The sequence below is a fragment of the Gavialis gangeticus genome, unplaced genomic scaffold (genome assembly GCF_001723915.1).
Source record: "Gavialis gangeticus isolate Ggan-Ray unplaced genomic scaffold, GavGan_comp1, whole genome shotgun sequence".
In the NCBI taxonomy this organism is placed as follows: domain Eukaryota; kingdom Metazoa; phylum Chordata; order Crocodylia; family Gavialidae; genus Gavialis; species Gavialis gangeticus.
The window spans coordinates 6,195,401-6,216,384 of NW_017729009.1; the positions used below are offsets into that span (position 1 = coordinate 6,195,401).

At 39.1% G+C, this 20,984-nt stretch overlaps 1 protein-coding gene across 15 annotated transcripts in view; it reads right to left on the minus strand.

Moving 5' to 3' along the window:
• Positions 1-2,715: 2,715 nt before the first annotated feature.
• ZMYND8 (zinc finger MYND-type containing 8) overlaps positions 2,716-20,984 on the minus strand; it is a 114,494-nt gene continuing 96,225 nt past the window's right edge. For 13 of the 15 annotated variants that reach the window (XM_019509875.1, XM_019509873.1, XM_019509861.1 and 10 more), the window contains 8 exons: positions 16,677-17,051; positions 14,793-14,983; positions 12,876-12,956; positions 11,171-11,249; positions 9,148-9,387; positions 8,813-8,970; positions 7,314-7,400; positions 2,716-4,207 (listed from right to left, as the gene is read on the minus strand). In XM_019509875.1, the coding sequence (XP_019365420.1) occupies positions 4,106-4,207; positions 7,314-7,400; positions 8,813-8,970; positions 9,148-9,387; positions 11,171-11,249; positions 12,876-12,956; positions 14,793-14,983; positions 16,677-17,051 (1,313 nt within the window). In that variant the 3' untranslated portion in view covers positions 2,716-4,105. Of the gene's footprint in view, positions 4,208-7,313; positions 7,401-7,571; positions 8,628-8,812; positions 8,971-9,147; positions 9,388-11,170; positions 11,250-12,875; positions 12,957-14,792; positions 14,984-16,676; positions 17,052-20,984 lie in introns of those variants that run through there. The other 2 variants (XM_019509868.1, XM_019509869.1) reach the window with 2 other exon arrangements.

Genomic DNA, 20,984 nt, shown 5'->3' on the forward strand with positions numbered 1-20,984 from the left:
AGCCACAGCGCGCGGCGCGACGCAGCTGTCTGCACCGCCTCAGGCGGCCCCCGGCTGCGAGCGCTTCCGGGGCGAGGGCACCTGCGACGTGGCGGCGGTGATCGCAATCGCCCCAGAGCGACCGCGCGGAAGGGGGCAGGTGCGCCGCCGCCCCTGGAGCAGGATCGGGCCGGGGCCGCGGCTCCTCTCGCTGCGGGATTTACAAAAATCGGTTTTAAAAGGGGATTTGGTGGGGGAATAAACTCGGTTTGGTTTAAACAGTAGAAACGACAAACTGCAGCTCTAGCAGCACGTCCCAGCCCTCTGCCACACTCTTTTTTTATTAATGTAATTTGTATCCGAGGCCAAACTAGCCACAATTAATTCCAAATGCAAGCGTCCAGAACCGTAAGAGGCCTTAGCCCCGGCAAACATCCTCCACCGGCGCCCGGGGCTTCACGTTTCCAAAACCTTTGGCGGGCATCCTACTTGCAGGCCCAAGCCCAGAGGCTCGGGGTTCAGGTGCCCCCGCGTTTTGCTTGCCCTCAGCCATACGGCCTTAGAGGCAAGCACAGGAGGAGACTCCCATTTCCATAAACTGGGGTTAAAGCGGCTGCACCTCTGCAGGTACGGACCACGCCAGAAGAGCAGTTGTCCTGCAAAGCTGTTCAGGAAAACTGCCTTCTTGGACACAGATGTGTGGTATTTCCCCTGCCAGGTTAAGAAGCCACGATGCTTGATCTGAGCCTTCAAGAGGCCACTCTACTACACCAAGCTAGGGCACTAAGCCAAGCAGCTCTGATTAATGGGACAGAGGGATCAGGATGACAGAGCCTCCCTGCTCCTTAACTCATGAAGAGCTTCAGACTATGTAAGGGAAAGAGATGACATGTTTGTTAATAAGTTAGAGAGGAAACATGGAAACTGATGGCACATAAACTCCTGTGACCCAACATAACCTCTGCTATGTGGATCTTTATTTGGAAGGTGTCACATTAAAACCCAGTATCCACAGCTGAATCCTGTCAACTGGAAAGTGATGGGCATCCTGGTGACAAAGGCTAGTGGCACTTTCCTGTATTACCAGGCAGTGCCAACATCATAACTTTGTGAAAACCAACAATTTGAAACCTATTTTGCACTATGCAACATGGTATGTTCTGACCATAGCTATCCTGCCTTCTGCTTCACCATAGCCAAGACAAGATAAAATCATAGTTATTATAGGGCAGCCTTGAGAACACCATAACTTGGTAACTTAATAACTCCAATTAAAATGGCACTTGGCCTTACGTTCACTGGGACCTAACCATCTCTTTTCTAACAGGAAAAAATAACACAAAGCAGGATCACACATCCTGTTCCTAGTGAGGACAAGGCAAAAAGGGCAAATACAAAGCTAGAGCTTTTAGAAAGCAATCTGATTTCCTATTACCTTCTTCCTAACTTGCTTCCATTTCTCTGAGCTTTTCCTGACGAAATATCTTTTTTCTGGAATTAACCTTACAATACTGGTTAAGCTTAAGCATTCAAAAATCTGGGGATAGGACATAAAATATCATGAGGCTGGCTGAGAAATAATGATGCCTAGAAATATTTTTGTTTTTTTTCTGGTTGCCGTCTAGATTTTCAGTTTATGTTTTCCAACTTTTCTTTCCTATTGGAAGTGTTGATGTATAAATGACTCCAGGAGCTGTGACTTTGACACACAGGGTGTGTACAGAAGTTGCGTTTTCACCATTTAAAGTACTTTATTGCCGTGATTTAACAGAAGTGCACAGTAGCACTTTAAAAATGGGTACAGTGGTTTATATTAACGTTTGTTAAACGAGGTATTAAAATCTGAAGTGTTGCATTTTACTTTAGCAACATAGAGTGCTTAAATAACTTCTGTACGCTGGTCAAATTTCTGACCAGTAGAGAAGCCCCAGGAAGTTTCAGAGTACCCCTTGCCTCCTAAAACTGGGAAGTCCAGAAAAGCTCAGAGGACCCCACCCCCCAACCAAAACACTGCACACTTCTGTCATATTTAAGAGAGCTGAAACTTTATAGTGTTATAGGAAGTGCTCTAAATTACAGCTCTGTAAAATGTGAACATCCAAATACCGAGAGATTCAAAGTATATGGATAAAACAGTATTGTCAAACCTCATGCTTTTACCAAGTCTCAGTTAGTTTTTAATAAATAAACAAATTCTGTAAAATTGGGCTACCCAAATGTGATCTTAAGAGTCCTATAAAACTTGTAATCTACCACAACTCCTCATCTTCAAAATGCAGGTATGGTTTGTTAGAACTACAAATAGCAACATGTAGTAGCCCTGATCTAAATGAACTGGTGTGCACAATGAACACTAAATCTACAATAGTCTTCATGGACTTCACCTGTTAAAAAAAAAACTGCAGTGGTTGCACTTCAACTCAGTTTTATGTACACTGGCCTACTATTCACCGGACAAACTGGTGACACTGCTTTGCTTTTTTTCAGTTTGGACAGAACTAGAGTCAAGTCCACAAAATTCATTCTGTGTAGATTCTATACGAGAGAAATTCTCAGGAACTGGAGGCTATCACGAAATAGACATTTCATCCAGATGAAAAGAAACTGGAAAATTCAGGAACACAAACCATTTTTCTAAAATAGTTTAATAAAAAAATTGTGAAGATTCTTGAAAAACTGGAGAAACCCAAACTATACTGTGTGTGTCACTGGTCTCAGTCACAAAGAAACACAATAATCAAAAAAGATATTTAAGTTTAATACAAATTTTATACAAAGAAAATGTGAAAAAATACTTCCATATGCTAAAAGCAATTATGCTTCACAAATAAGGCCAGCTAGGCTATTTTTGACACAACTGCAATTCACGAATATTCTGTTCTCAATTTTTTTCTTCTAATACTTTTTTTTTCCTCTAATGTGGGTACTAGCTGGAGACTGTACAAATCGCATCCTTTTATAAACAATGGGAGAAATCAACATGACTAAAATGTACAACAAAATGTACTGGAATGATATCATACAATTAATTTTCTCATATACATACATCACCTTTGCTTTGTTCAATGCTTTCGGTTTTACACAACATACAAAATGGTACTACAGTATAAGAGTAACAGACAGCATTTTCATGGGTTACTTTCTCTCATACTGTACTGTTTCATGCTTACATAAAAACATAAATTCCATCGTATAAATAATACATGCTCTAGCCCAGCATCAAAAGTCCTTTGCTCATTTGTCCTGATACAGTCTTTTCCACATCAAGTTCTTTTTCCATTTGAAAACCATTTCAAAGTCCTTTAAAGAGGATTTAAAAAAAAACAAAACTGAACTATGAAGCATAGAAAAAAATTCCACTTTTCTCATCTCTGATACCACTGATTAGAAATCATGTTACCAACCAATTGGTGTTACTCTTTCAAGGTTTCTGCTATTAGACTGAATGAGAGTTAAGTTTTTTTCCTGTAAACAATATCATTTTTAACAGTCTGGTCACTGTAAAAACAAAACAAGAAAAACACAAATACCCTTTTCATGTGTTTTTTACATCCACTGATTGGAAACTTCATAATCTGCCTAATAAAAATAATTTTAAACGGTACATTTCTCCATTTTGTTGCACAAAAAGAAATTTTAATTGAGTTTCAAAGTGCAGAAACTGTGTATTCCCAGATGCAAATGAAAAAATTTAGATTCTCTTGATTACTGAACAATAAATGATTTTGTGTGTAACTGCAGTTTCCCAAGACCAGTTTTCAATGTTAGCTCATGATAAGGCTGTTTTAACCCTTCCTTTACCAACTTCAAACACTCTTTATAAGTTAAAGTCAATACAAATATAAAAAGGAGATGGTACTCTAACTTTAATGACATCCACAAATTGTACATTATTTACACAAAAGAAGCATAGATTTAACATGGATCTTACCTGTCCTCAGCTTTTTAAAGCCAGCGCTAATGCTTTACATTAATGTAGTGTAGTTAATGCTTTGTACACATATACAAAGCTAAAGTCTGAACCTTTGAGGTTAATCCAAAGAACTGTGTTTATTTTTCACATTTCTATTAGACAGATTTTTATTAGTTATTTATTCCAATAGTCGCCTGGACTTCTTGTTAGTAGTTAGACTCTTCGTACTTGGACTGGCATTGTGGTCTGAACATACTGAACTCCAGTTCTCATTGCCACTGTCCCAGCAGAAGGACTTACCACTACAGGAATGGTCTGTGAATTAAAACCAAGCAAAACACATTGTTATGTTAAAGGTCACAAATGTTAAAGGTTTTCTATCACAGAAATAGAACCATTAATTTTATGGGGGAAAAACCAGAGCAGGTTCTAAGTTTTCATGCAAGATTGAGCACCTTTCTCACTGCATTTCTGCCCCAACAAGCGGCAGTGTAGCATCTCTTAATTTGCCCTACAGTAAGTTATTACATTGCATATAGAAAGGACACGTAGTTCCTACTGGTGCTGTAAGTAGTCTGCCTGTTCTTGAATAATTAAGTTTTCAGTAGTTAGCCAGTCCAAACGATACATTTCCCAAAACTAAGACATAAGGAGATGGTAAGAATCCTTTATCTGGAAAACATATTTGTGACTAAGCAAACGGGAATGCAGAACACTCCAGTTTACAAGTACACTCAAGGTTTCACAATTATAGAAATATTGTTCTCTCCAACAAGGAATCCCCCTGTGCATTTTATAACACAAGAAAAATACACATTTGGGGGAAAATATAGATAGTACTTCAAGCTTATTTTGAACTGATCCATTAACAATAAAACCTCAAGTAGTACTTTTGCCCTTTTAGTAAAAAAAAAAACAAACAAAAAAGCCCCCCAAAACCAAATTTTTCACTTTGATCATGCATTTCAACTGAAGAGTTCAAGGTACTTTACATGTGTTACTAAATTTAAGTCTTATGACACCCCTACTAGTGGGTATTTTATTGTACAGGTGGAAGGGGCACAATCTGCTCACAGTCGCACCAACATTTCAGCAGACCTAGAAAGCAGATCTCATGAATCCTAGGCTTGGACTTTAACTTTCTTCAAGACATATGAAGAAATTAATAAATCTTTTAATCATACATTTTAGAGTATTTTCTGGTAGTATTCTACTTAAGTCCAAAACTGATAATCAAATAGCTACAACCATTTCAGTTCACAAGATGTTAAAGTGGAGGAAACAACAAGTGAAGGATTTTGCGGGATCCGAAAGGGATGCACAGGTCTTTTTGCTGCCATAGGTATAAAAACCGCAAAAGACAACAGAAGAACAAATACACAGTTTCATGAAGATCAGTGTTTTCCTATGGTGTTTTACTGAGCCACATTACTGTCCATCTTGGTAGTATTCACCAAAATGTGATTGTCCTGGAATTGTCCTACCAGCTCTTTTGTCAAATTCTGTTCATCACAGAAAATGCAATCTTTTCCCAGGAATAAACAGATGATGGATTCAACATTCACATTTATTAATATTTTGATTCCAGGATAAGAATGAGAAACCAAATATGGAATCAGTTTGTTGAGTAAACTCAAGAATAGTGCCATTTTGTTATCGGGATGGCATTAGATGTGCAAGGAAGGCTTAACTGAAGTTATGCAAAGGTTTACTGGAAGATGTTCAGAGTAGGAAATGCTAAGTGGAAACAGACTGGCTGTTAGAAAACCAGAGATCAAGGAAATCACTAAACAGGTCTTTATCCTGGAAGGGCAAAGATCTTCAGGCAGTTACACAGATCTTTTATATACACATACTTTGATGAGAATAGGACAACGTTTCAAGCCTTCTATTCTTCTATCCTTTGATCCTGCAGCATTGATAAAATACCTTAAATATGTTGGAGTTGTTCCCCATAATAGGTAAATTTCCAGTAAAGCCTCTACCTGATTTCCAGTTATGTGATTTTTTGCATACATGTGTGCATGCTCAGGCACTGGACTTTTTAAAAGACGGTTTATTTTTCACATTCGAAGCATTAGCACACTGATATGTTTGTAGCTGCACAGTACAGATGCAAGTATGCAAACACACAATTTTAAGCATGCTCACAGTCATTTTCAGCATAACTGACATATGTGCTCTCTATGCAGATCAAATGTCACTGCTATTTTCTGAATGCTTCAAGGCCAAATGGTGATACTGAAGCTTTGGAGTTCTCATACTGAACCTACCTTGCTTGATGTTTGCAGTTTGATTTCAGAACAGTTACAATAGGCTCCTTATTGGTGGTGGTGGAATTCTGTCAGGGTAATCTGGAGCCAATCTGGCAACAGTTCTAAATGCTTTCTTAAAAAGGCACCAAGTACTCTCAATTGAGATTATTTTAATTAAACTGCTGTTGAGAAAGGAAATGAAGTAATGATATTCAGCTAAGAGCGCTTCAGAATGACACGTTTCACGGACGAAACATCAGCTATGAGACACTGTATGAAAATCACAAAGTTTTTTAGTAAAGTAATATGAAAATGAACCGAAGTTAGCTCCCTGAAAAGTGGCTAAATTCTATACTGCCAAATTTGCCACAAAAATGGGGAATACGTGGTGTAGAATGTCAGTGTGACACTAGCGTTTTATCTTCTTGGTAAGAAGAACTTTAGCTCGGATTGCATTCTGGCACAGAACTGCAGTGAGAGGGGGCATTATTAGTTGTTTATAAATTGCAGCATTAAACACAAAAAAGAAGCTCATTTCTCTCTCATCTTTGGTGATGCCTAGTGAGAAATTAAAGTGCCCTTCTGAGGTACATTTTGAATGGAAAAAAGCATAGTGCAGATAGTTGCAGTGACATAGCCAACATTCCCTCTCAGTTACACAGTGTTGAATGTCCAAAGCCACATGGGCAATATAGTACTGATGAATACAGATTAACAGCTCCATTTGGGCAATGTTAGACCAGAACACTGGAATGTAACATGTAATATGATTACATAAGCCTCTTTTGGATACCACACGCAGAAGGTGCTATATAAAATAAATTATGTATTTACAATGACGGAGTGATCAAATAAGCACACCAAATGGGTGAACACCTTATCTTTAACATTCTAATGCAGGATGATAAGCTAACAGTGCTTTAGCTACGTGCCCAATTACATAACTTTCCCTGGCTCCTTCTAATAACCAATGATGAAACAGAAGGCATGACAAGGATGGAATGCTGAACGGCGAAATAAGGCAATTTGCACTGCAAATTGAGATTTGATACCAGTGAATTCATATCCTGATAGAACAACAGACAGGAGACAACCCCCCAGAAATAGCGAGCAATTTTAATGCCAGGAACAGTTCAACTGCAGACTTTAAATGATGTTGTACTTACAATTGTGGGTTGAGTAGTTGGAATATAGGTGGTCTGTGGTACCTGGACCAGTTTTATAGGCTGGTTGCTTGTCACACCTGTTGCTATCTGCAGAGACAGCACAGGTAACCTCAGTAAAAGTCTCAGCTTTTATATAAATTCCAAATTAATTATTACTGTTATAATATGAAATTTATGTTGGATGCTTTGCTCATGTAAAAAATTTAAAATTTGTATCAATGAATTCACAGGTTATTTTTTTTTTTTTTTTTTTTTTTTTTAAAAAAAAAAAAATTAAAATCATGAGCATGATCAATGTAAACAGCATGATGTTTCAGGTAGAACAGCTATGTGTGAAAGCAACTCTTAATTTTAAAAGTGAACCATTCCATGGCAGAAGTCTTCAATAATTGTTTTTTTGCTCCCCCCACCCAGTAACACCAGATGTAACAGACTGTACTGCTACAAACAATGCACATGGACATCAGCTGAGCAACTGAAGCTCAACAAAGTTCACCTCTCTTTCATTAGTGCATTTAAGTGAACAAGCATGCCTCCTCTCCTCCTCAAATGTGATCCACTCCAAGTTATCCCCTTTGGAAACATATCAAGATCTGGGGATCTAATTCCAGACATAATGGTGCTAAAAATGAGCACTAGATAGCTCTGTACTAAGCTGCTCATTTAATTGACCCTCAATGAGACATCATGCTGGAATCACAATATTTTAGAACAAGACAAATTTGTTTTTCAGTATTTTAGACACTCAGTGAGGCTCATACTGAGGTGGGGGATTGGTTGCAGATATGTATTGTTGAGGGAGCAGACCCATTTAATAAAGCTTGGAAGGACAGAAGAACATCAGTATTGAAATGGTGTTTAGTCAATATCCTACCTATGAAGTGGAATCATTCTAATAGACAATTCTCTTCTACACGCAGAGCATCTGTACACTTTTGCCTACAGAACGTTATCAGAGTAGATGCCAAAGAGGTCTTCGTAACTGCATACTTTTTCTTGTAACTGTAGATCCAGGTGAATTTCTGTATGAGTGTTATGAAATATTCTGGTACCCTAATGGCAGTTTGTTGTGACAAAGGACAAGTTGATTTGAATGAAGATCTTAAGCTTGGCCTCTGGATCCCCAGGCAAGAAGGGTCTGGAAGTGCTGCAGTCAGGAGGCAAGTTGTACTGAAAGATCCATACCAGAAGCTATACTGTTAGGTTGTGGAGAAAGAGAGAGGTCCAGTCCCTCTTGGCTGGAAGGATGAGTCAAGCCAACATGAAGTGTTGTTGGGAATCAGTGAAGAGGAAAGGATTTTCTGCTCCCTTCTCCTATCCCAAAAGAATATTTTTGTCAAGATGAAGAAAAAAAAGTACACCTCCCTTCATCAGTCCCCAAAACACTCAAGAAACGTACAAGGGGTCAAGAATTCCTGACTGCTCTAGAGATGACTTAAATTCAGGTTGAAAAGAAACTGGACACACTCTTAGGTTGAAGTGACTCCAGTGATACTCACTGTAACACTCTCTTTGCTTTTATCAGCTGCACTCTCCTTTTCCTTTGGGGTGCTGGCTGTTTCTGTGGGTGTAGGCTGTGCACTGGAGCTGGGCTGGGTTGATTTATTTAATGTTTCTGTGCTAATTTCAGGATCTGTTTCTTGTTGTGTTGCAGTTGCTAAAAATTAAAAAATTAAAAGAAGTTAGATCTAAAAATCAGCTGTCACTAAATGCAACAGTCCACCCCTCCTTATTGGCACTCTCTCACACACACAAATGGAGGACACCTAATCAGTCAATTCCATCCACCCCGTGTCCTCAATATGAGTAAATATGAAACAGACTTCCAGATTACCTGACTGTGTGCAAGATTTCATATGCTCTGGCCAGTGAGCTTGCTGGCAGGGATAATCACAGTAGCTAGTATTCCAACAGCAGTAGAAAATTGCCTCTTTCTTGCAGTTGGCACACCATTGCTTCTTCTTGGTTTCATCCACTGCTTGCTGCTTCTCCATCTCTAGTTGCTTCTTTACTTCAGCAATCAAACGATCCCGTTCCTGCTCTAGACTTTGCCGCATCTCAGCCATTGTCAATTCTAGTAGAGATGCACAGAAATATTAGCCTGTATTTCTCCCCACAGTAAGGTTCTGGTTATCATATTTTAAATTTAAACATCCAGGCAATCTGAAATTGCAAATACAACATATTTTTTACTTTATAGCTGAGCTGGGGCCATTCTGATCTGTACCTATGTATCATTTGAAAAAGGCTTTTATCCCCATTTTTCATCCTAGGCTAACAGATTTTATCCTTTTTATTATTACTTGTATTAGTTAGCTCACAGATGGCCCAGAAAGGTTTTGTATACACATACTGTAAAACAAACAAAGCCTCCCCCCTACTACAGCTTTGTATATAGATTCTGATTGTGAAAGCCAAGTCCTGTATCAGTTTCATTCTATACATTAGTTTTCAGAGAACAAAAAGGATCATGGATCATTTTCTCGCCTTGGTAAACACAAAGTCATCAATTCTATATTGCAGTTTGGCTCCTTCAGGCAGAAGAATAAGGCTGTCATTTCAAAACTAGCTCTCTAAGCTCATCATTTTAACAATGTAAGAGTTCCATATAAGACCCCGAGTCAGAGCTTTTAGGGTATATTTGCTACCGATCTAAAAATGTCAACTTCAGTCTGCCTCTGGATTCAAGCTGAATGCCATCCCCAGTTGAACCAGCTATAAGTAGGTATCTGATCATTCAGGCTGAGCAGTCAAAGGTGGTCATACACAATTTTACAGAAGCTGGTATGCCTTAAACATGCTGGCCTGGTGGGCCAACTAGATTTGGGAAACAACTTTAACCTTTTAGAAAATTTCAAAAACTCAGAAGTCCTTTCAAAAAGTCATGTTTGTTTAAATAAGTGGAATGACATACATAAACAAAAGGCTCCACCCAGACAAACAATTATGTATCTTCAAAATCTCAGCCCCTGATCCTCCCTTTCAGCTCAGCTGCATTCTGTCACAAGGGGTGGACTGAGATTGCATTTATAACAATTTGGTTGCACAATCTTGAGCCAGTTTGCCTTATATACAAGTGAAAGGAACATTAGTGTTTCTCTAACTTGTGGCTTGGCTGCAACTTTTCCTCCTGCGAATCACTGAATCAACCAGTGATCACTGAAGTACAGGAGCCTAGGAGGGCAAGAGACCAGGAAGATGTCATACAGTACCAGCAGTGATTAAAACTCCCATGTTGGGGAATCCACAGCTACAGCTACAAGTTTAAGTCAATATCCTGAAGTAGCATAAGGCAGCTGGATCAGGCCTGAGGATCCATCACTTAATTTTTCAAATGAATCTTTTATCCTACTGCAAGTCATCACTGAGACAAAACAGCATTTGAAAACATAAATAAGCTTCCACCAGTTTTACTGGAAACAGGTCCAACTTTTGTGGGTGCATTCATGGAAGCTAGCTGATAATGAGATCCTTTATGATATTAATATAATACTGTTTATACAAGAGTAGCCCAAATTAGCCATTGATGAGTTAGGTCTCTTAAAGTTCTCTCATTAATCCCCAAAAATCAGAGACAAATTGCATTTTTTTCAGAAATTTTTTCGAGCCTAAATCTCTTTCAGTGGCTATGCTGATCCCTCTGGTTTTCAGTAAATAGCAACTTTCTAAATTCCTGGGTACATGCTCAGTGACTTCAGCACACCATGTTCTGTTCCATTTTCAAACCTTTTTCTTCATGGACACTTTGTATTGTAACATAAAAAAGTTAATGTATACCAAAGCCCTTCAAATTCACTGTGTATAAGATGATAGACGGCAGGGTAGACTAGTCAAGTTTTGCGCTGTACTTTACATACCTAGATTGTGTTTCATTTCTGAGAGTTCCTGCTGATGTAACCACTGAAGTTTCTCTATCTCAATCCTCAAACGACGAATCTGAAGCAGGGAAGAGATAAGGTTTAATAAAATGGAAAATATGAGTGTGCTATATGAAACATTGCACTGAAACACTTAGAGAAAATGGGATTACATACAAAGAACCGGCTCATCATTTACACTGAGGCTCCTTTTAATTCACGTTAGCAAAGGAACCTTTCATGTAAGGGAGAATTAGACCCCAGAAACAAATTCATTTAAAGATGTCCTGGGATATGTGAACCCTGATCCACATATGCATGGCAGGAGGCAAAATTTTGGGATCAGGGATCAGATCCCAAAAAGTATTCTTTCTACTCCTGGAACAACAGAAGGGAGTGCAAAGGCTGCCCTTGCATCAGCAACCTGAAAGCAGGTCTGGGGCTTGGACTGACAATCAGCTCATTGTCTAGTCCAATCCTGGTGTGGTCCCAGGATCCCAGTCACCCTTGGACTCGCACCCCAGCATCCCTCTCTGTTGCCACTGGGGTTGTCACTGTGACAGTCCTCATGCCCCAGTTTGAATCCAGCCTGCAAAAAGCCCTGCACTGCAGTCTAAATCCAGGTTGGGGCCCCAAATGAGTTTGATACTCCTGCTCTACATTATATGCAGAATATTTTTTATGGCTGGTTGGCCATTTTATAGTGACTTAAATAGCATTCTTGCCATTTATGTCACAACTGACACATTAATCACATAATAAATGTAACGTAGAAGGGAACGCCAAGTCTTTTGACCAACTAAACAACATTTCCAAGTTTTCCAAAATTCTTGCTTTGCTATCAAAAAAGCATGCAATTATTTTAAAACTCAAGACACTATCACTAGTGTCTGACTAGAATCTCATTTACATCATTTTATATACCAGCATAACTCCTCTGACTTCAATAAAGTCATTCATGATTTATGCCAACTGAAGTGAACTGAAAAATCAGGCATCTTGTCTCTAAACACTGCTAGACAAAATTACACTGGGCTTCACACGTCCTTGTTCTGAACCAGTCTCCCATCCATCAGTTTTGATTCTAGTTTTTTATATCCTTTAATTGTTTCAAATGGAACCAGGTTTGGCAATATATTTCTCATTAATTTACTGTCAGCTGGGCATAACAAACTGGTTATTTGCTATTCCTGGGGGGGAAAATAACAGTACACTTCTCAAAAGTTCTCTTGCTCATATCCGAAAGCAGTTTACTGCATTTTCAGAAGAAAGCACTAAATACAAATGTATGAAAACCATTTAAAGTCAGAAAAATAAATGTTTAAAACGGAATACTACATAAAAAGATATTTTAGTTTCTGATTTCAATCTACAAAAGAGTAAACCAAGTTAAGGCATAAGACTCAGCTCTTCAAACGTACTTAACTCCCACTGACTAAATTTTGAAAATCTGGGTGCAAAGGCTCAAACTCTTTGTGCCTAAACTCTGTGGCATGTGACAATGTTTTAGGATGCTTATCTATCACAATCGCTATAGCTGTTGCAGCACAGAGGTCAGGTTCCACTGGCAACTTCAATTTCTGATTCCTTAAGGATACAGGCTCATTTTCTCATATTATTTTAATACAAGATTTTTAAAAACGTTTGCTGACTTACTACGTTTAAATGAACGGAATATTCTGTGCTAAGAGCAACAAATACAAACCTCAGCTATTGTACTTCCAGTAGTATTTTTTGAAAGATCATTGTATATTTCAGTCATTGTTCCTTTTATTGCATCCATCATCTGGAACAGAAATAAAAAGATGACTTTTTCCAACATCTATTTTTAATGGCCAAACCATTTGTAATGCTTTTTTGTCCTTAGCCTTATGACCTTACACTGCTGTTAAAATGCCACATACATGTCTATGCACTTACTAGGATCAGTTTTTTAAGCTTCTAGTTAGGATGTAAAGAGATCTGTGATTATGATTTTGGAATGATTTTCTAATGGATGCTACTGGAACTAGTACTAAAGTGAACCTAACCTCAAAACAAGTTGGATTATAGCCTCCTAAGTAACAAACTGATTCTGAAAAATGCCTCAGTTGAAAAACAAACCAAAAACCCCACCAAAACTAAACAACCTCCCACCCCTTAACCAAGCAGAATCCAATGGAGGTAGAAATCCTTACTGCTGTGCTGCACAGACAGACAATAAAATACAATATGGAGTTGGATTTCTTCACAGCCTCAAGCTTACCTCACTCCCAACTCACCCCCCCAAACCCTTCTCCCAAGTGCTGATTGCTGGCTCCCTGTTTATGAACAGACATAAAAGTTAAATATATAAAAATCCTGCCTTTTGATGCACACAGAAAAAAATGAAGCTGACAGTCTTTCAGAGTAAGAAACACATGAAGTCTGATTAAAAGTAAAACAGTCTTGGTGGTAACATGTAGTCTGTCACAGAACCCTAAGATGCGATCTTGGCAATCAGAGACAGAGATTTTGAAAGTGCTGTGGAAGAAATCCAACAAGCCATTCATGTTTTTTGGGATTAACTGCATTTTTCACTGTACTTCAAATTCAGTCAACCCTTTATATGGTTACCTGTATTAGTACTAAGATGCTAAGCATCTTACTCTATAAAATACTGCATTTCTGCTCAACTAATATACATGAAGCTCTGGTCCCCTGTATCTTTTCAAGTGAAACATCAAACCAATGGTGTATATAAACCTACTAGCTCTGTGTATGTACAAACACATTACATGGGAAAAGGCTACAACAAGAATCTGGGGGGTACACAGTATATAGGTGTTGCACTGACTGATGAAGAAAAAAGAAATACGGAACAGGTGCATCATTCCCTTAATAATGAAACCTGGATCATGTGAATTAAGTAGTACTGTATATGATCATATAATTAAAGACGATATCATGACACAAGGAAGAAAAATAAAGGTTCAAAGGGAATGTTAATTCTAGTATTTCCTGACTTCCAGGTGCTTGACTTTGCAGCTTTAATTACATGTTTCACTGTTCTCTAGACATTTTCCTAGCTTCTGAAGAAAAAAAATACTGATGATGTGCAACTGTCACTACTACTTAGGTCAGACTAAGTAATCTTTAGGTTTACAATTATTTTTTATTTTCACATAGGCTAAGCATTTGCGATACTTCCAGTTACCATTTGGTGAGCACACAGTGTTTTAAAACAGACCAGGTTTTATTTGACTTGTTAATAGAAATCTATAGAAAGTAAATTCTACTAGCATTAATGCGAATTATTCTACAATACTGAGTATAGCACTATTCTTTTAAGAAATACGGAAAATACATTTGCAATCCCCCTTCATATAACAAAAATGAGTAATTATGGAGACAAGGAAGGAGATGCTACTGTAATAATTGCTGAAGTAGTAACTGTAATGCACAGTATACACTTGTCTGTGGGTTGAACTGACAGATGGCTGCATCAAACCAGGTGTTAAATGATGGCTCAGAAGTTTGATCTTTCATCAAACTCTGTCTGTTACCGAGGAGAGGACACAAAACTTCCACATAGTTGACAACTGACTGAATGCTTAATACTTTTATTCTGAAGTCATTAAGAAAACTTTGTTAAAGAACTTACTTTGCTAGTGTACTTAGCAATATCTGCAGCCACATCAGCTGAAGCCGTTGCTATTGGCAAGTCTGTATTAACTGAAGAAGAAAGCGTACTTGCAGATCCAGAGCTGGTAACCATAGAAACAGGCTGAGTACTTGTAACCAAGGTGATAGTTGATGTGGAAGTGCTCTGAGTGATCTCTTTTTGCTGTACAGCTAAGAAAACAGAATACAGAGCTGATTCATTGAATATATACATCAATTAAATCTGAAAACTACCAGGCACACTGCTATCAAACTGCTTTATAGTGCTGTTGCTAACAGTGCCTTTGGTAAGTGTATGCTGGCTTGTTTTTGCTACTATTAGTTAGAAACCTACGCGATAAACTGACAACCATGATACTGGCTCTTATTAATCAACTGGCCACTCTTATATTCGATCTAAAAGAAAACACAGCAATACATTTTCCGAGCATACCCTTCTAAAGTTTCACTAAGGCATAACTCCCTCCTGTAAATCTGAGTCTCACTGCCATCTCCTAAACTTCTTTATCCTGCTTTTCAGAGATCTACCTATTAACCTTCCAGCATGCAGAACTTCTAGTTAGTACAGGCTGTGCTGCAATTCGGAATCATTGCAGTCTCCATTTGTCTTGACATGAGGCTCTGTCAACCATGTTAAATTGTGTCAACAAATAATTGACCTTTTTTTTTTTTTTTTAAATCACTGAAACTATGCTCTGTGTTACAATGCATCTTACAACACCTTGTTTCAGTCTCATCTTTTTGATTCCCTTCCATTCTTTTGTGATTAATACTGCTTTTATTACAGGTGTTAGTTTTTTGTTCCCTTTCATGAAGAATTTTTGCCATACCTAATCCAAATCGAGTGCAAGGCAGTTTGGCCTTCAGCTGATTGAGGCGTGAGAATTGTAACATTACCTTACCTCAATTAAGCAAATAATTTTGTTCATATCCATGCTTACGCTTAGCCTGAGACACTCTTGCTTATGATGATTAATGGCTTACTTCAAGTACTTCATAATAAGAACACCCCTCTGTTGCTGAAAATGGAGTAATTGCTGTAAAAGTAACTCCCCTGGTTATCTGTGTCCATTTAACATTCTTCAGATTTGGAGATACACTAAAACAACTCCAATCAGCTTCTTTTTTTTTTTTTTTTTTTTTTTTTTAACCAAGGTATATGTAAAATGGCATAAAGCCAGGCATAGTGTGACTTTTGAATTGATCCTAATAAACTGTATATTAATTCTTAATGTCTGTATTGAGCTTTAAAACATGACTTTATACTCTTTGTAAAACATAAGGCTTCATGGTATTTTGCACTTACTTTCCCAATTAATTTTTATATGAAATTTGCTCAGTTTGCAGTGTCACAAACTCAGTGTAGGATCTGAGACTCAAACTGCTTCTTCCTTGCTCATGTATTACCACAAGCAATTAAAAAAACCCCTATAAAACAAAAAAAATGCCTTTGGTAACAGCTGTGCAATCTTGTTGTCGTCAAATTACACTCTTTCAAGTGGGCAGATCAGCCTTTGGGGAAATGGCCAGGTAACTGATGCCCAATTTGATGTTAACATGTTAACAGTTCTACTGATAGGAGATCCAGAAAATAATTCAGTTCACTCTTCCAGACTTGTGACAGTTGACCATGGCAAAAGATATACAATCTTATTGACATTAAGATGAGAAGATATGACCCTATATACAAACCAGAAAAAACAGGCATGTTGAATATGTTGCTGCATTTTAGAGTCACTTTTCAAGGTAGAACCACATTTTGAGATTGTTTTTATGAAAGAATTCCTAGTTAGACAGCTTTCCAGCACTGATTGCTACCAGAGACTTATGGCATCACAGGCACATTGAGTTAGAAAGTGTATACCTTTAACTGCCTGTCTCGTCTGATATCTTGTCCCTTGAGAGGACTGAGGTTGTTGTGACTGAGACTGCTGGCTCTGCTGCTGCTGCTGCCTCTGCACCTTTTGCATGTGCCACTTCTGAGACGATGTTTGAAATTTATTTGATGAATTCCACACTACTCGCTGTACAGCAGGGGCTGTTTCCTTAGGTAAAAGTGGCCTCTGCTTTTTCACAGGACTGCCCGTAGCTGCAGCTGGAGCACTGACAGTAGAAGTAGCACTAGTAGTAGCTGTGACACCAGCTGGTGGAGTTTGGGCTGCACAGCGGGTAAGCACAGGACTTTCAGAGGGAGGAGGTGGGTTGCTTGCATTAGAAGAAGTTGGAATTTTACCTGCAACTAAACAAATGCAAAACATAATATTCAGTTTGTACTGACATTTCTACTGTGCTGATTTCCAGTCTGGAAAAGAGTGAGCAATGTAAAAGACACATAACACAAATTATATTACTGAAAATGCAATTCCCATTCTCTTTCTCATCTGAGCAAAGAGTGGCAATTCCCAAATGATAGACACTAGAAAAAAAATTGTTTTTTCATCTTCTTTGTGATAGTAATGTGGCAGATAAGCATGTTAGGATGCAGCTGTCACTCCAGGGGGAATAGTGGGTTCACACAAATGGCTCATGAATTAGAAAGAAAACAACTTTTCTCCACTCTTAAGATTACTTCAGAAGACAAACAAAACCAAAGAGGTGAAAGAAGAGGGCATTCACAAAACACTGTAACAAAAGGTGGACTGGCAATTTTGTAAGCAAATGAATTGTACACAGCATACCAGAGATTTGTGGGTTCACCATACCACTATTTCCCACAGCTTATTACTTGATCTACTCTCAGATGCATCAAAACTTTTTGCCACCTTAAGTAGTGTAACAGCTAAACATTAGTATTCCATTAAAGGTGCACTGATAAAGATTTTCTTGGCCAATACCAATGGCCGATTATTAACCATCCATTTTGGCCACTGCTGATCTGATAGCAGATTTACAGGAACACAGCCCAGTAGCTGGACACAGGGTAAGTCTGTGGGGGAGGAAAAGGCGTTGGGGGGCAGGGTGTGGACGGGACATGGGGAGGCAGATCAAGGCCCCCATGATGGGGGAGGGAGTGTGGCAGGGGCAGGCACTGCCCAACCAAGGAATTGAATGCAACTCCAGGAGCAGGACAGAGCCATGGGTGGCTCATCCAGTGGGTGCAGGAGGGGGTGGAGAAGGGAGGCAGCTCCCTGCTGCTGCACACACACCCAGGGGAGGCAAAGGGGGATGTGCTCTCCTGTATTTGTGCACCATGCGAGGGTGGGCTGCCTGCTGTGGGCTCAGAGCCAGGAGCTGTGCCAGCCTCTTCCTGGCAGGGGAGCTGGGCCAGGGTCATGTTCAGGGCAGCCAGAGACGGGGTGGGCAGTGGCAGAGCTGAGAGGAATGGCTACAGGGAATTTTGGGGTGGCTGTAGCCCAACCCATAACCACCCCTCCCAGTGCCCAGCCCAAGAACAGCCCCAGTCCAGCCCCCCTGCAGGGAAGAGGCTGATGCAGCCCCTGGCCCTGAGCCTACAGCCTGCCTCTGCCCTGTGCACAAATCGGGAGAGGCACTTGCCCCCCCATTCCTCCCCCACGAATGCACACAGCAGTGGGGAGCCATCCCCCCTCCCCACCCTCCTGGACAAGCCATTGTGGCTCTGTCCCGCTCCTGGGGTAACATTCACTGCCCTGGCTGGGCAGCACCTCCCCCTGCACCTCTCTGTCCTTCACCGTAGGGGCCTCAATCTGTCCCCCGTGCAGCATTTAAATCGGTGACATTATTGGGTACACTGGCCAAAAAAAGCCGATTGCTGATACTGTTAATTTTCCTTTCATTGGTGCTGATCCAATATGTCACTGATATACCGGTGTACCTCTACTATTAATGAAGTAATAGTAATTTTTTTCTCAGTATCACTTTTGACCGTGTTAGCTGCTCAGGTCTCTTACAGAGATGCTCACATTACCAATTACATGACTGTAAGGGTGGGTGGCCTTCTATGATGAAACACGTCAGTCAGAAGACCACTGTTTATGGACGGAACATGAATGCACAATTTTATTCTTTATTTAGAAGGATAATATAAACCCAGAATTGAAACGCAGTATCCTATTATTACCTATGACTGTTGGCATTGTCAAATCAGAAATGTTACTGAAGCAACTGCCGTGGGCAGTCCCAAATTGAAAAAGGATTCCTTTGCTCACCGGATCATAATAATAGGGCCAGAAATAATTAGCTTTGTTGTCCAATCCAATTTTCTCCAGTTTGCAGAATAAGTCTGAAAAAATTTAATAGTAGGGTGTGGTATCCTAATTTTGGACAGGAAATCTGTAGTTTGAGCAAATCACAAGATAATCTGGTACAGAAAGTGTGTGAAATTCATGTTCAACTGAAAGAAATGTAAGAGGAAGACAATTCAGGCTTGGATTATGATAGTGGAGCCTGGATCAATGCATAAAGTAAACTAAAGAAAAATTTCTCTAGCCACTGCAATAAAAAAGATTAACTTTGCCTTGTCTAATAAACTTCTATGAAACTAATCTCTAAATTGCATGTAGAAGGAATCATGTCAGAATGCTTAAAAATAGTAAATATTTTTTAGTATCAATCATTACCAGTTTATACAATTTCTATACACTACATTACAGGTGACCCCAGCCATTCGAAGGGGATATGTTCTCGTATCCCCTGCAAATGGCAAAATCTGCGAATAAGGCACTGCTTTCATGAAAGCAGTGCCCCCAGCGGCTGGGAGAGGGGCACGGTCCTTGCGGGGGCGTGACAGTGGCAGTGAGAGCCCAGCGGCGGGCAGCAAGTGCAGAGCGTATAAAGTGCATTTAAAATGCGGGTTCAGCATTCGCAACTATTTGAAACCGCGAATGCCGAACCCACAAATAGTGAGGGTTTCCTGTATTTTCAAATCATTAAAAGAAAGTTTAAATATTTAAATATATATTACATCAGTAAGCAAAACAGTTTTATCGTATTAAGTATATCATTTATCTGCTAACACTTCTGGTGTATTATCTATTTATAAATCAGCATAAAACCACTTCGAGTAACTAACTGTTTTATTGCATAAGAACCTTGATATGTACAGACAATCCCAAAATTAAGTTAATATCTGAAATGGTATCGTATACTACCTTTAAGTTCAGCCAGATGCTTAACTTTCTTCAGTAACTAACAGAAAAAATTACCTATTATATCCCAATTTTAAGATTCAAAGTTCAAAAGCACCAAATAAACACTAAAACATGACAATGCTTAAATTATATGGGATACTTGAGTCAATAAGGCTCTTTACAGATATTAAAACAGCGCTTTATTTTAAACTCGGCATGTTCTCGCACTGAGCCCAACACACATCCAGAAGAGGCACCGCGTTAGTTGGACCCAGCCCCTCCAATGCCTAGATTGGGTACTGTAGTGGGGTTTTTTTGGCACTTTTACCTCATAACTGATTCAATCAGCGTTTAGATCAAATTGCCAAAAAGCCCTGCTTAAACACCTGATCTCTACAGACAATTCAGAGCCAAGTCAAACTAACATGCTGCTTCTTCTGGTAAAGCACTTTTTTTTTTTTTTTTTTTTTGGGGGGGGGGGGGGGGTGTTATGTCTAAAAGCAGCCTGTGTGTTCAACTACCCTACGAAAAAACAAGTAAAGGAAAAAAAGCTGTTCCAACATAAAAAGCTGAATTTAGCATTGTACATAATTTGCTTGCTTTTATCACCTTTATTAATGAGCCTATACACATTCTATGTGCTTGACCCAGCTAAACTCTTACAAAAGGCTGCAGTTTTGGGGAGGACTTACTATAAGGTAAAAATTATCACTGAAATTAAAAATCTTGAAAAACCAGAAGAGAAAATTCCAGATTTATGCAAGGTTGCATATTATATGTGCCACCTTAGCAAGCAATGCTGAAATGCACCCCTACTTCTCTTGTGAATTATTTTACTTAGAAGGATGAATTAATTTATGTGAGGAATGAAAACCTAGTCAGTAAGTCAGAAAATAAATAATAAAATATCCATACCACGATGAAGAATTTCCATTCAATGATAAAATTGAAATTATAGGTTTGTTGCTTTAAGGCAGACATTCTCAGCCTCTTTAGACTCAAGCTACCCTTTGGGCTCCAAATTCTCAGGCTTAGTTTTAGCTTCAAGGAGACTTAACTCCATGAAGGCTAAAAATGATTCCATTTCAGTTATTGGATCATGTAAAATAGGTCTTTCATCAGTG